The sequence below is a fragment of the Micropterus dolomieu genome, linkage group LG14 (assembly GCF_021292245.1).
Source record: "Micropterus dolomieu isolate WLL.071019.BEF.003 ecotype Adirondacks linkage group LG14, ASM2129224v1, whole genome shotgun sequence".
Lineage (NCBI taxonomy): Eukaryota > Metazoa > Chordata > Actinopteri > Centrarchiformes > Centrarchidae > Micropterus > Micropterus dolomieu.
Genome location: NC_060163.1, coordinates 24,628,008 through 24,643,157, shown reverse-complemented (window position 1 = coordinate 24,643,157; position 15,150 = coordinate 24,628,008). Strand labels below are relative to the sequence as shown.

Below are 15,150 nucleotides of genomic sequence, written 5' to 3'. Positions count from 1 at the left end.
TTGAGGGAAAGGGGCCTCAGTCAAAAGTGCTTTAAACGAACCCTGCCAGAGCCGCTGTGAGGGGGGGGGATACGAAAATCATAACACACAGTCTGGTTTTATTTTATTGAACGCATTGAATTCGATGTAAACGAGTGCGTCCCTTTCAAGCGTCACAGCAGCCCGTGAGATGGGAAGGACAGAGGCTTCAGAGTGAGGCGGAAAGAAAACACAAAGGGGGTCCAAATCTCGCAGCTGGTCCTGGAGCAGTGATGTCATTGGCGAGTTAAGAGGAGGGCTGGGCGGGTAATAAGATCAGGGCAGGGCAGTGTGGAGGGAGGGGTTTTTTAACTGCGGGGCAGGCTGCACATTTCACAGTGCTCTGTGCCAGGCTGGTTCATGAAGGTGCAGTGGAGGCAGGACCACATGGCTGAGGATGAGGCGGGGACTGAGGGGCCGCCCATGGCCCCGTAACCCACAGAGCTGGAGGGCTGCCCGCCCACTGTACCTGGAAGGACGGGAGAAGGATTACAGGATATTAGGACAGCTATCATTTATCAACAAAATGTTTTTTTTTATTTTTTATTTATTTAAAGGAGGCTGGACGATTAGATTTTTTTCAAGCCTGGAGAACGTGTTTCAGCTCGTTCTGTTAACCAGCATCTCAACTAATCAAATGTGTTGGTTTGACGATAAAGTTGTTTATTATACTAGTGTTCCATACAAGAGACATTCAAAAGCAGCGACACAGGCGTTTCACATTGATAGGCTGTCAAAACAGTCAACCCTAGAGTATAAACTAAAGTAAGATCAGGCCAGATAATCAGAGTGTGTGACTTACTGCACAGCTGCTCGATGGTGGCCCACTGCTCTGACTTCTTCCAGGTCTGTGCCAGATCCTCATCAGAGGTCCTCACTGCGTCTAGCAGCAGCCCGATGCTGTCCTGCAAACACAAACACCAACTCTGTTACAAAATCTCTGCACTGGACAACAACAGATTCAGGAAACTGAAAAACAACCCACCACCACTAAATACTTTTAAAATCCACTTTTTTTTTTTTAAAACAAAAGATGCTTTTGATCGTCATAAAAGGGCCACAGGCCAGTTTTGAAAGCATCCACACACCAGTAACCACTTCCAGACTGGAAAAGAATGCAGAACATATTTTCTGCAATACTAATGGAAAACTCTAAAAGTAGAGGTTCTGAAGAGTTGGCTTACTCTCAGGGGCATGACGTCATTGGTAACGAGGAAGAGGAGCAGATGGAAGTCTGACACGATGTCCAGGAATGCTGTGGAGGTGCACTGGGACAGGTATGTCGCTAAACTGTGGAAATTCTGCAGAAACACAAATAACAAAACACAAGATGTATAAACTTCCTCTGACCTCTGGAGGTTATGGAATCCAAAGGTTATCTTTATTCACTCACTAAGCTGTGCCTGGTCATGTCAAGTTAAAATACAGGCAGAGATAAAAGCTTAAGTGGACTCAAGTAGGTCTGACTGGCACTATGATTATCTGGGTTATCATGTATCTGCTGGAACTCTCTCTGCAACATGCATGCTCAATAATTTGGGTTGATTTTATTTTTTACTGCTTTCCATTTCTACACATCTGATCTAAACAAAAAACTAAAAAAGAAAGAACAACTTTGGATGTGGTGGAAGATTTAAAGAATTTTTCCCAAATTTAAGACAGTTTCTTTAAAACACAATATTCCTCGAAACTATATTTAACATAACAATGCAGGAAATCATTTTGCCAGCGACGTTCAGACATCGATTTATCTCTTCACGGGTTGAATCAGAGGCGAGAAGGTTCAGATAAAACAGAAACAAGTTACTTGTGTCTCCCCCAGGATATCACGGTTCTCGATAGGGAAGCGTTGTGTGGAGCAGAAGGTGTACTGGGGGTCCTTTGGAAAAGTTGTAGTTATCTGTAGAAGAAAAAAAAAAATCCTGTAAATGATCTAGCAAGGCAGTGGCAGCACATTTATTTATTTTTAAATGGAGAACTGATCCTGCATTGAAAAAGATCTGTAAAACAAAACACACACCTGCTGACTACAGACAAAAGCCATGTCTTACTCACATCTATGATAAGGTACTCCACCGGGAGGGGCCGGGCTAGAAATGTGACATCATTTCCAAATTTGTCTTTGTCCTTTTAGATGGAAGGAGGAAAAGAATAGCAGGGTCAGAATCAAACAAAAATGTTAACATCTGGATGAACCGACTCTTAATACACGGACCCAATAGCAAAATAAGTCACTGTGTATTCTTAAAAACAAACCACACACCATTATATAGTATGGATATTTAGTTGTAACGTAGGTCGTTGCTTCATGTGTGGAGTCTTACCTTGTAGAAGACGTCCGGTACGTACTGCTCAGGGGTGGATTCTTTAGCGAAGCCGAGCTCGGGAGCGTCTTTGCAAGGCAGTAGGCACTCGTCTCTCACCAAAGCCATGCACTGATTGGACACCTGATATCCTTCAAAGTGCACCTGGTTATCTGGACCGCCTGCACACAGAGTACAGGGACAGAGAAATGTATTATAGTATTGGCTGAAGCAGAATCTTAAGCCAGGAGTGGAAAAGGGGCTAATGACCTACATTTTTAGGGGTGGTGATGGAGCAGTGGATAAGACGCATGCCTTTTGTGTGCGAGACCTGGGTTCAATTACCCACTTGTGTCTTTGAGCAAGACACTTAACCCCAGAGGCGTGTGACCTCTGACGTATATAGCAATTGTAAGTCACTTTGGATAAAAGCGTCAGCTGAATGAAATAACGTAAATATTGTAAAATCGATAACACTGACATTTGTCAACTTTTTATATCACTCATGAAACAAGTAGTTGTTGAAATGTGTCACTTCACTTGTCTATAAAGATATTTAAATTTCAAATGCCCATGACAAACTAAATGATACCATCAAATGTAGTAGTAGGAGTAGTAGTAATGTCATAAATGTAAAATACTCAAAGACGTTGTGCACACTACTTTAACATTATGAAGCCGTTATGTCAGTGTCAGCCGTGTTTGCTCAGAGCCTGTTTAAAGGCTCTTTACACATGAAAGTCATTTACGAAACAGACCTCGTCTTTTCACAAGGGAAAGTAGAACAGATGGACTTTGAGATTCCTGGCGTTAGATGTGTAGCCATGACATCAGTTTTGCCTGCCAGTGCCTCATTAATGCAAAGACAGGGTCGCTGCTACATTTTGTGCTTTTCTGGAACACATTTACAACAAGAGGTCTTAAAAAGTTGTAATGGAGGGAAGTGTAAACACTTGGCCTTGATCCCATCGACCAAACAAAGTCTCAGAGAAAGCGCCTGGCTTGTATTACACAACTACTCAAACTGGCACCTCACAAGCCGGAGCTTCACTTTCACAGTGTTAGCTGCAGCTAAAGCTGCGTGTCGACCAAAGGAACTATACCCCGGCACTAGGAACCTTGAGAGGAACACACTGCGTTTCCACCGCAGGGATCAGGGTCTAAATTTAGTTCTAAGGTCTTTATTTTACCCCCCCCCAAAATAAGTGGGTGAGTGGAGGCTACTGGCTTTAAATCGAGCATGTTGGCTGTTTTTCTAGACTGCTCCTCTCTTTTTCACTGATGTTTGCAAACCAATAAATCACAATCAGATAGCCACACAAGTCCCGCCGACGTCCACCTGAGATCGTACGTCATGCATTAAATGTACTGCTCGGAAACAGCAGCCAGCGTGCAGCGGCGTGTTTACAGCGAAAAGCTGATGGAGTTACGCTAAATATCGGAACTGGAGTTCTATGTTGAACCTCTCCTGCTTCAGATGTCAAAAAATTACATTTTACAAACAAATTAAGAGCTTGAGGGCAGAAAACAAGACTTAAAAAAGGAGAAAGAGTAAATACTTTAGCTAATATTAACACGCATTTTTTCATACTACCATATGAAATAGGTTCACCAAAGCACCAAAACGTACCTGTTGCCACCACCGTCACAAATTTGGAACCAAACTGTCCGTCTCGAGAGAGTCTGCAGGGGTTTGGATGATGATTCTGGAAGTATCCCGCTGTGATGCACTCCTCTGCGCTCAGGTAGTGCGAGTCCTAACAGAAGGAAGGACAATGATGAAACACGGTGGAAAGCGGCTTATTAGTCTTTGAGCGAACTGCCTCCTCACATTGTTTCTCGTGTAGCGGACAGTGCCTATCCTCGTATCCTCAGAGAGCAGGTCAGTGAAGATCCAGCCCACCTGAAAACCACAGGAGAGAAAACCGATCAAACAATTAATGATTAATCTGCAACAATTTTGATTATCAAATCTACAGATTAAGCCATTTGTTTAAAAGCAAAATATGTTTTCAGCTTCTCAAATATGATTATTTGCTAGTAGTGAACTGAATATCAAGGATTTTAGACTGTTTGTCAGATAAAACAAGACATTGAAACATGTCATCTTGGGCTTTGGGAAATTTTAATGGACATATATACTATTATAATCCAAATCATTAATCATGACAATAATCGGCAGATATGAAAAGAATTGTTGTTACGTACAGCTAGGTTTGTTATCATAACTACATTTTATGCCTTACATAATTTTAATCTAACAGAATAACAATGTAAGTACACCGTTTCAAAGAGCAACTGAATATCTGATACTTAAGAATATTCAAAAATTTGAATTTAAATGTCAAAAAAAAAAAAAAAAACATTCAAATATCCTAAATAAATAAAACAAATAAAATAAAACCACACAAACAAAACCATAAATAAAATTGACTCTCAGGCACAGGGGCAAAGAGAGTCATTCAAGATGAGCCAAGTAACATAAAGTTAGGCAACACATAAATTCAGTTTAGGACTCCTCCTTTAAGAGACTCTATTAAACTGGACGGGTTGATTATGTTTCAGATGACCTTTTAATGTTCGCTGTATTGCCACTTTTCGTTGCCACTGTATTTAAACAATTGTCTCTCCTCTCTCGTTCCGCTTAAAGCCAAAATGTTCCCACACCAGAAAACACAGTGTTAAACAGAGAATGCATGACAAGAAGATCAACCTTGCAGAGGCCCAGTTTGGCAGCGATTTCATCTACAGCTGCAGCTTTAGGATCTTCCACCAATTCCAGACTGTTCTGAGAGGCATTCTGAAACACAAGTGTTACGATCAAATTAAAACTAATAGTTACAACAAGGTTAAACAATTACAATACATTAAAAACCAAGGAAACTAATATAATCACTCAAATTGAGTGGAGTTGCAGCTGACAGTTATGTATTTAAAAGGAACCCCTCACCTGTGGTGGCTCGTAGATGGCAGCCACCTCAGCTCTGATGCCCAGAGGGATGTCTGTGTGCTCAGTGTATTTGCCATACAAGTACCCCATCCTCTGACTGCCCGTCTTCCTCCAGAAGTCCAGGAAGCGGTCAGCAATGGTGTGGTTCTCAAACATGATGTTGTCCACGTGTCTGTATTTCTGGGAGAAGAACAGAGAAGGCTAAATTCATGCAACTCGCTCATCAATTCTGAGCTGAGGTTTGTTTTCTCAGTCACGAGGCAGCTCATGAGGTAGAATCCACACTGTTACGGCAGAAAGTTCTGTCCTCTTACATTTAATCTTCTATGCATGTTCTTTTACTATTATTGTTATGACTTATAGATATATTTATGTATTGTGTTTTTATCCTTAACGTTTCCTTCTTCTATGCTCCTTATATTAGTCCGTCCACATTTACTGGGGTTTAGGTCAGAGCTGCGAGATTGTTTTGGTGTTTTTCCCCTCTTGTTGTTCCTCTCCTCTCCTTGAATGTTCATTCAAGGCCGAGAGAGGATCTCTGTTCCCCAAAACATAGAAACCTAGACTGTGTGAATGATTATGCATCCCCTTGCCCCGCAGATTAACGTTGTAGTACTTCTCTGTTTATTCTCTTTTTGTTAATAAATTCTTCAAAGACAACAGTTGGTTGTTACTCAATTATTTGCTCAATCCCTCACCAGCAATGTACAATTTCCACACATCACATCACATCACATGGTTGGCGGTTTGGTCCCCAGCTCCTCCTTTCCACATGTCAAAGTGTCTTTAGAGAAGACACTGAACCGCAAATTGCACAAATTGATAGCTGCCCAGCACCTTGCATTGTAGCTCGCTGCCATCGCTGTGTACATGTAGGGACTGGCCCGAATGTCATTTTTGAGCTTTGAAGCGTTGATAATAATTAACAGGGATTAATTGCCGCAGCAGGGGGGTAGGGTGGGGGGGTACAGCGGTTATGCAGATTGTCTAAAATTGTCAGTTGATAAGCTGGCTGTCATGAGCTACAGCTACGATAGATATTAGCAGAACTGCAAAAGAAGAATAAATACCCAAGAGGTTCTGGCAATGACATGAGTGAGGGAGAATATGATGGGGGAGAGATGACGGCGGCTGATTAATGTCTGTGTGTGCGTGTGTGTGTGTGAGAGAGAGAAATAATTATAATTCTCACAGCGTAGGCTAACTAAAACAGCAAGTTAATTGTTACCAACACTTTGTTTTTAACTGTTATGTCAGCGCTAGTAGACCGTCGTGCAGAACTAAGAGAATAAGGAGTTAGATAAAATAGGAATATTTACTGCAGGGTTGAAGGGACGGGAGATAGAGCCGGCGAGGAGGGGAAGATTAGGTGCTCGCCCTGCAGAGCATGTTTGAACCGTACCTGCCTGAGAGTCCAGACTGAGAGGCTTATAATAGACGGACCGGCGTCCAACGAGAGCACACGGGATGAGCGCTATTTTCAGTAGAGGGACTAAAACAACACGTTAATCTGCGTGATCACTTTTAATTTAGTATATTAGACCAGTGTTTCCCATACGTTCATTTATTTGTGGCGGCTCGCCACAATATCAACGCTGACCGCCACATGTTGATTTTTATTTTTATTTTAACTAGGCCTATTTAAAATCGTATTTGATTGCAGAGCGCTGTAGCGTGTTAGCACAGCACATCCTCTCGCTCGTCCCTCGTGAACACAGCTGCACAAATCAGTCCAACACAACGATGTCAATGTCGGAGACCAAGCTTAAAAAAAAGTTATTAGCAAGCATGTAAGGAGCCTAGCTAATTCTAAGTTATTGTTAGAATGCAGCTGGGCTTTTAGCCTACTGTTTAGGCTGCTGATTATTTTTAAAATGTAGGCTATTTCTCAAAATCAAAACTCGAAACTGTACCCAACCATCAGATATTCGGGTCCAGTCCTGTTTACATGCATCTCAAAAGAGATACGTGCTGCTGCATTATTATGCGCCATTCAAGCATGACAGGTTCCCTGTTTTGTCTCTCCCCGAGTCTGAAAAGTCTGAAAACTATACTGTTTTTCAGGCACATTTCAATGGAAATATTACAATCTGATGCTTTTAAATATATGTTGTTTTGTTATATACTTAATTATTTTCTACTCATTCCAATAACTTCTAGACAAAGTATCTTTTCTGAGGGTATCAAGGACAGTATAAGCAAAAATGAAAATCAGAAATATAAACAAATGATTAATTGTAACAGCAACACAGGTGATGATCTGATTGAAGACGGACTCTGTATCCTAGAGTGGAAAAGACTAGAAAGGCGCTATACAAGTACGGAGCATTTACATTTAACACTTCTTGCTATTGGCTGTTTGTAATTTTGGTCATCAACTCTACTGTTGCTCTCACTGAAAGCTTCACTGCCACAGACATATTGGTGCGGTCACATACCTGTCTGTTCAGGGTGATGGCACTGGGCTGGCACTTGGTGCAGATCCCCTCCGGCCAGGGAGGGTGGCCCTCACAACCCGACTTGATCTTACAGCTGATGTTCTCCAAAGCTGCAAACTTCCCTCTGCAGGAAATCAAAACCTGTGTTAGAAGTTGACTTTAATTTTTATGTTTTTCCGCTGAAGAAATAGAAATGAACTTCTCACTTATCGGCTCCACCGGTCAGCTTGCGAAGGTATGCGTGAAATGACATGTGCTTCACTGGTGGGTCGAGGTGATTCAGGTAGTCTTCGTCAAAAGGCTGACAACAACAAAGAAGCCAGGGTTTCAGTACGGAAAATCAGAATGAACTTGTCTTACATTAGTGGTGCAAGCATCACAGCCTGTCAAGTTTAAGAAACAAGAATGGATCGTCTTACCTCTAATGGTACACAGTGCACACATTTTCCAAGGGCACCATGGCGACATCTGTAACGAGAAGAGAATCAGTAGGTATCTGACATTTGCATGTCATTTGCTTGCAGTGGCTGTTTTTCTTACAGCTGTGGATCTTTGTTCCTGTAGATCTTGCCGTCTTGCTTGGCCAGATACTGATCAATCTCATCCTCCTGGACCTGGGGGGCTGAGAAGGACCGGGGGATCATGGAGGACGAAGAAGAGGATGAAGAAGATGAGATGGATGGTAGTGATGACGATGAGTGTGGGGTGGCCGTGTCCATCACCTCCCCAGAAGAAGAAGAAGAGGATCCTGAGGGGAACAGATACAGCATGTCGCCATGCCTACGAAGGAGACGAGACAAAAGAAAAAACACGTTAAAAGCTACAAAAAAAAGGGAGATTTGTAGCATATACTGAATTCTCAATTCTTTTCCAATAAATGCAGAATTCAGACTACACTTTGTGTATCCCAGAGTGGTCACATTTATTTCACCTGAAATTCAATAACTTATATTTAAGTATGATCAATGAGAACGTTGAATCACTGCATCTACGCTTGGGTGTCTAAATGGTAAATCTGAATATCATCTATTGTTTTTTCTTTTTTGATGAGCTACAACCTTTAACTCTGATACTGAATACTGTTTTACAAACTGGTCACTTACGAGCCTTGAAAATCTTCAATGGAAAACCATTTTCTTTTCATCACTGCTTAATCCTGCAGAAACATAACTTGCTAAGCTTTGAAGATTTTTCAAAGTTTAAATCTGCCTACTTATATCTATATAAATATATCTATCTATCTATCCATCCATCCATCCATCCATCGAGAGAGAGAGAGAGAATATGGTGCTCTACCAACGTACAACATTTGGACAATTTGTATTGTCAGTTAAGGGAACGGAGATCTGGAACGAGTTACTGGCTGCTGTTAGGGAATGTCCGACTTCAAACAATGGCTCAAGACACATCAAATTTGTGACCACTAACGGACTCTGTTGTGTTGTATGTGTATGGGTGCGTTTACCGTACTAGATGCAGCACTTTAACATAATTAATTTGTACTTAATTTCATAGAATGGCACTTTACAGCATAAACAGCCCTGTACATAACCCTGTCTACAGAACTGAGATGTCTTTTATAATGTGATGCTGAAAATTGTGGTGTCACTTAAATTGTGTTGTATTCTATCTTAAATTTGTTTATGTTTAACTGTGTTACTTTGTGACGACCTGCCATGGACTACAAATGGAAAAAAGCCTTCGGGCATATTCTGGCATATTTACATTGCTGAAAAGTTAAGATGTCCATTGATATGCACCGTCTCTTTTAAATAAATAAATATATAAAATAATAAACTCCACCTAAGGTAAGATAAGGCTTTTATTCCTTGAAGCAGATGCATCCTTTAGCAAATACACTTGATGTCAATCAAAATAAAAAACATACTACAGGTGGGTCGCAGAGCTCAACTAAAATGAGGCATGAGTTGTAAACTTAAGACATAACACTTACTTGATCTTAAGCAGGCTCAGGGTTTTGTTCTGTGAAACGATTTCTCCGGTCTTGTTGCGGTTCAGGTAAACGGAAAACCCATTGGAATTGAACCCAAACTCTTTGCCCACCTGAGAGAGAAACAGTGTGCTGATTAGACTGGACAACAACATAGTGTCTAAAATTTAAAACAATGGTTAACTTTCAATCCCATGAAATACATTTGATGTATAGAGGATCAAAATACATAAAAGCTTAAATCAGTCTGAGCTAATCATTGACATAATGTCTCAGAAGATTTCCTCTTCCTTGGAATCCACTTTAGGAAACAATTCAGATCAACTTGTGCACGTGTACTTTCAAAATGATGCCAATTGCCATATTACAGCAGATTAGCATAGAGCCTCTTGGCACGAGAGAAACTCAGGTCATCACAAAAGGGAGCTAACTAAGCTATTAGGAGCAGTCTGAGGTGGCCAACCAACAGAGTATCCCAGAGCATTTATCATCACAGGCTATCTGCGTGATTTCATCACTTGAGGTACCTAATTCAACCATTAGTGAACATTTGAACTGTTAAATGGTCATTTCAGAATTTTTAAACAAATGCCCTATTTCTGACATCTTTCAACATTACTAGTAGGTGCAAAAAGCTGGCAGCTGTGAACATTACTCCAACACAACAAATTCCTCTCTCCAACGCTGTCAGACCAGAAACTGAAGTCTCACTCAAGGACAATTCGCCCTCTGAAATCTAATGAGGCCGGTTGTTGCAGGAAGATGCTGGTGGAAACGTGAGTAAGAGTTGGAGAGAGGAGTTTGATGTGTTGAAGTAACGTTAAGAAATAAAGTCTTGCTAGCAGCTCCTCTACGTACACAACAAACTTGTCTCTCCAACTCTGACTCCTGAGATTTCAAAGTAAGAGTTGTCCTTGAGCGAGACAAAGGAACGTGTTGCAGCCGGTTTTCAGCCGCCGGCCGACGACATCTACCGCACGGACTCCAAAATGTTTTGTACCTAAACCAACAGGCATTATTTATCTTTAAGGTCAGTGTTTGTAAAACTGAGTGGAGAACACTCAGAGGCATTGAAGTTCTTGGAGCATAAAATCATTATTTTTCTGAAGCCACAAAAAAGAACACAGGCTGGGTGAAACTGTATGAGACAGAATATCACTCTGAGCTCCTTTTATTCTGTGTCAGCTGCAGAAATACAACCTGCAGGGCTCCACCGTGTCTGCCCATGGTTTTCTATTCCACCCATCGCTGGCTGCACATCAGCAGGGAATGAAAGCTACTCTTTCCATCGATCTGCAGGCAACACCATCCTGCCTTAACACGGATACATACATTTTTAATGAGGTCCTGCTGCAACGCTCCGCTGTGACCGGTCTGCTGGAATACGGTTCTATTTTAGGTTCAAATCAACTGATTCAAATAAATCTGTAATCATGTTTGTGTGCTTATGTACGAAATAGAAGTCGAATGGAAGAAAACTAAGATAGGATCGTTCTTACAAAACATATCCAAATTCAGGACCAAATGTATATCTATTTATTTTATGCGTTTACCATCTCCATCTATATTCTCTGTAGTGACTGGGTCGTAAACCACAACCTGGTAAGCAGCGTTGATGGAGGCAAGTGACCAAAGCAAAGTATTCACTACATGCTCTGAACACAAAGCTACATGACAGTGGTGGAAGCCAGCAGAACACACAGGAGCAGCGCAAGGCTGACCGATTCTGGCACCTTCTGCACAGCGTCCTGCATAAATGAACAATGAGCAGGCACGAGCAGAAACCCACAGAAACACAAGTGGACTGCATATCGACAGTGTAGACTTTGGCTCTCGCATTTCTGCAGGGATGTAGTACATGTGTTGTACATGTTATCCCCTTTAGAGAATGACTTGTGACAATGTGATTACCTATTGTGTCTAAAAAATTTTTTTACAATATATAACAAAAAGACAAGATGACAGCATACTGCTTGGTAAACAAAAAACAAATATTACTTAAAACAGAGGAAGAACATTCTTCAATAACTTTTGTTTGTCTGATTGCAGCAATAACGTTAACTTATACATAGATGTGTACCTTACATAATACTTACTTGCACATACCTTTCCCTGAAATTTATTATGCTTCCATTCTTACAGTCTAACAAAATATGATACTCGTATCCCAGACGATAAAATTCTACATACATATCACATGATGTCGTACTTCTAAGCTCACTCTGCCACTTTTACATAAACTGGTCTCACAGTCTCGGCTTGACATTTAGTTTTAACCAGTTTATGTTTACGCTTTTAGTTAAGCTAAAAGCAAGACGAACCACAGTCATCCAGGATGTGCTTCACATGCAGTACCCATGATGACGCAGATAGTTTTACATTATTCGGGTTGTGTTTAGTTTCTTTAACTTTTACCGGCTTCCCAAAATAACCATTAATTCTCATTTTAATTGCAACACAGCGGGTACCTTCCCAGTTCCCCGCACACCATATTAATGCAGACTGAACTCTTAACGTTTAGGATGCATTCAAAATGAAATCTGGGGTGTAGTTTTTCCCCAGTATTTCTATATTTTAAAATCCCCCACACTAGGGGTGCACTCAAATCCGTTATCGCAATATCATACTGAAAATGCCACAGAAAGTTTGCAATATTAGGTTTATTTTGTGGAGAGATAAGTCCGTTACTGTGTGGCTCAGTTATGTTCGATTTAGTCGAAATCGCTGTATAATAATCATCATGTCTCATTGTGAGTGAACGGGTCGACTACAGGAGCATACCCCATAGAGCGAACCATATCATGTGCGTGCACACTTCCACATCGTGTGAGTAGAGAGAGAGAAAACAACAACAACAACAACAGCAGCAGCAACGGAGATCGAAGAAGAAACATATCAGAGACAGGGCCCATTCAACTTTTGTGTTTTAAACATAAGAATAGGTACGTGACTATCTCCACCATCGCAGCTGCCGTCTTGGTTCCAACAGACGTAACTCGGGATTTTCCCTGGCATCTTGCAGTGTTATGAAAATAATTGCTCCTGTTGGCTTGATTTTTGTGGAACTTTCTGATTGATTACACCACCAGAAAAACCATAGATACCTCCTCGTTTCAAATCTCTGTCTTTTTCCCATTGAAATACTGGCATTTTGAGCAAGCCAAAGTTTGTCGCTCACAAAATTGTCTCCTTTTTTGCTTAAAGTGAGTAAAAACATTCTTTAAACTGTAATAGACATTTAGTTTAGTTGCTAAACTACAAGTGAACGAATTTTCAATGAATCTGAACGACGACCTTGGGAGTTTTATTGTCCGCAAAATCTGCTTCCATTGGCTAACAACGTAAGAAGCAGCCAGCAGTGTGCTTTAGCCGTGCCGCAGGGTCACACCTTTTGCTTTGACTTCAATGGAAAACAGAGGACAAAATAAAGTGACTACTTTTGGCTGTCAAATGACCAGTGTTGTCCGATTATTGAACCTATAAACACGGTATTGGTATCATTTTAAAGGATATTTCAAGCTCTTTCAATCTGTACAATTTGTTTTAGCATTTAACCATGAAAATTTTGTTCACATACCTAATAAGAATATCGAAATTAATATAGTTATTGTAACATTCATGATCAATATCGTGCAACCCTACCCCACACGCACATACAACAGACAGTACCTTCTTTAAAAAAGCAGCAGCTGTCTCTCTCTTGGTGGAAGGAATTTTCTTCATCCCATCTGGGGATTGTACCCTGATGATCTGAAACAAAAGACAAAAACAACAACATTAAAAGAACAGTCAGCTGTCTGAAGTCAGCTCCATTGTTAGGCACTCACAAACAAAAATAACATGGACTTGACACAGCTTCAATATGACTTCCCTACACCTGTCAGTCCTAACTACTCCCCCCTCTTCACAGTGGTGTCAGTGTCAGGATATTATGACAGCGATGACAGTGCAAAAAAAGTAATGTTAACGTTAGCTTATGAGCCTCCACTTCTCAACAAATTAATTTTATAGTGGGCCATTAACATGCTGACGCTGAACCAGCCAGCGTTTACTAAAGCCGTCGCAGTCAAGTCAACATAAAACCACTTTCTTTTTAATGAATCAACAACATCTTGTCTTCCATTACAATCCACCGAGCATATTCCAGCTAACGTTAATGTTTGGCTAATGAGCCGAGCATGCTAAACGCTGTTTCAGTCGTTTTTATTCCTGATTTTGCGCCGGTTATGCGGCTTTCCAGTTGACCGTGGATGCCTTTATTTATTCGGATGTCTCCAGCTAACCAAAGAGCGAAGATTAGCCGGTTAGCTAAACAGGCCTCAGTCACTTTTTTTCGCTAATGACAGCGAGCGTTAGCTACCAAGCTAATTCTGCTGCCTCATCACTCCGGACTTGTGCTAACAGCGAAGCTAACGTTAGCCGAGTCGACCGCCGTTAATACAACCTGCTGTTATACTCACAATGTTATCTGCCATGTTGGACCGGTGAGCGCTTCCGATAGATATCAACGTGTTAGTAGACAGACACACTAGATAGAAAATTCACGTAGCGCTGCTGTCTGTCAACGAAACTCCATCCCGCAACTCAAACACCGGTGTAGCACACATAAATGACCGACCGTGTCCCACCGGTCCCACACTGAAGCGACCCCGGTCGAAACAAGCGTTGTTGTGTTTGTTTGTTTTTTTAGTTGAAAACGCACGTTACACTTTTATTTTTTAACTGTACGACAGCTACAATGTAGAACATTAATAAATTCAGGGCAATTTTCTTTAAGATTTTGCATTTTGCATGGTTTTTACCCAGTGAAATCCTTTCTGGTGAAGAAAGAAAGAAAGAAAAGATCTTAATGAAGAAACTATAGCTCATTTATTCTGGCATTGTAGGCTACTCACACCAAGAAACTGTGGAAATGTCCTTGTTTCCAAAACAAAAACACAGTTTTGTCCATTAACACAACAACAAATTCATCAGAAATACAGTGTGGATATAGTTACATTACGCTTTTATCCAAAGCGACTTACAATTGCTATACATGTCAAAGGTCACACGCCTCTGGAGCAACTAGTGGTTAAGTTTGCTGTCAGGGCCCTGAGGCTCTGGAACAGCCTGCCCGAGGAAATCAGGTCGGCTGAGTCAGTGAAATCTTTTAAGTCCCTTCTTAAAACATACTTTTATAGGAGAGCCTTTCCTGATCTTATTTGACTTTATTTTATCCCTTTTATTTTATTGTATTTTACTAATTTTATATTTATCTGTATTTTAGTCTTTTCAATGTTTTCATGCTTTTATCTTGTATTGTTTTTGTATTATTGTCTCTTGGGTATTATTGTCTTTACACTTGTTAAAGCACTTTGTAACTTGTTTTTGAAAAGTGCTCTACAAATAAAGATTATTATTATTATTATTATTATTAAGTGTCTTGCTCAGGGACACAATGGTGAATGTCTCACAGTGGGAATCAAACCCAGGCCTTTCACACCAAAGGCA

At 40.8% G+C, this 15,150-nt stretch overlaps 2 protein-coding genes across 3 annotated transcripts in view; both read right to left on the bottom strand.

The window, feature by feature from the left end:
- LOC123982851 (zinc finger protein 502-like) overlaps positions 1–15,150 on the bottom strand; it is a 441,737-nt gene that overhangs the window by 151,985 nt on the left and 274,602 nt on the right. The window lies entirely within an intron of this gene.
- nploc4 (NPL4 homolog, ubiquitin recognition factor) lies at positions 92–14,291 on the bottom strand. The gene is made up of 17 exons (XM_046068765.1): positions 14,121–14,291; positions 13,330–13,410; positions 9,664–9,773; positions 8,250–8,489; positions 8,129–8,177; positions 7,916–8,010; positions 7,710–7,833; positions 5,272–5,451; positions 5,035–5,121; positions 4,153–4,224; positions 3,952–4,078; positions 2,343–2,503; positions 2,074–2,145; positions 1,826–1,918; positions 1,203–1,319; positions 821–923; positions 92–487 (listed from the first exon to the last, which is right to left on the bottom strand). Exons 1-17 carry the CDS (start codon positions 14,133–14,135, stop codon positions 327–329), a joined length of 1,887 nt encoding a protein of 628 aa, XP_045924721.1. The 5' UTR covers positions 14,136–14,291; the 3' UTR covers positions 92–326.

Coding starts and splice junctions, on each gene's coding strand:
- nploc4 (XM_046068765.1), bottom strand. Junction 9,774..13,329: donor CTGCTGCTTTTTTAAAGAAG/GTACTGTCTGTT, acceptor TTTCTCTCTCAG/GTGGGCAAAGAGTTTGGGTT. Junction 4,225..5,034: donor CCAAACTGGGCCTCTGCAAG/GTTGATCTTCTT, acceptor TGTGGTTTTCAG/GTGGGCTGGATCTTCACTGA.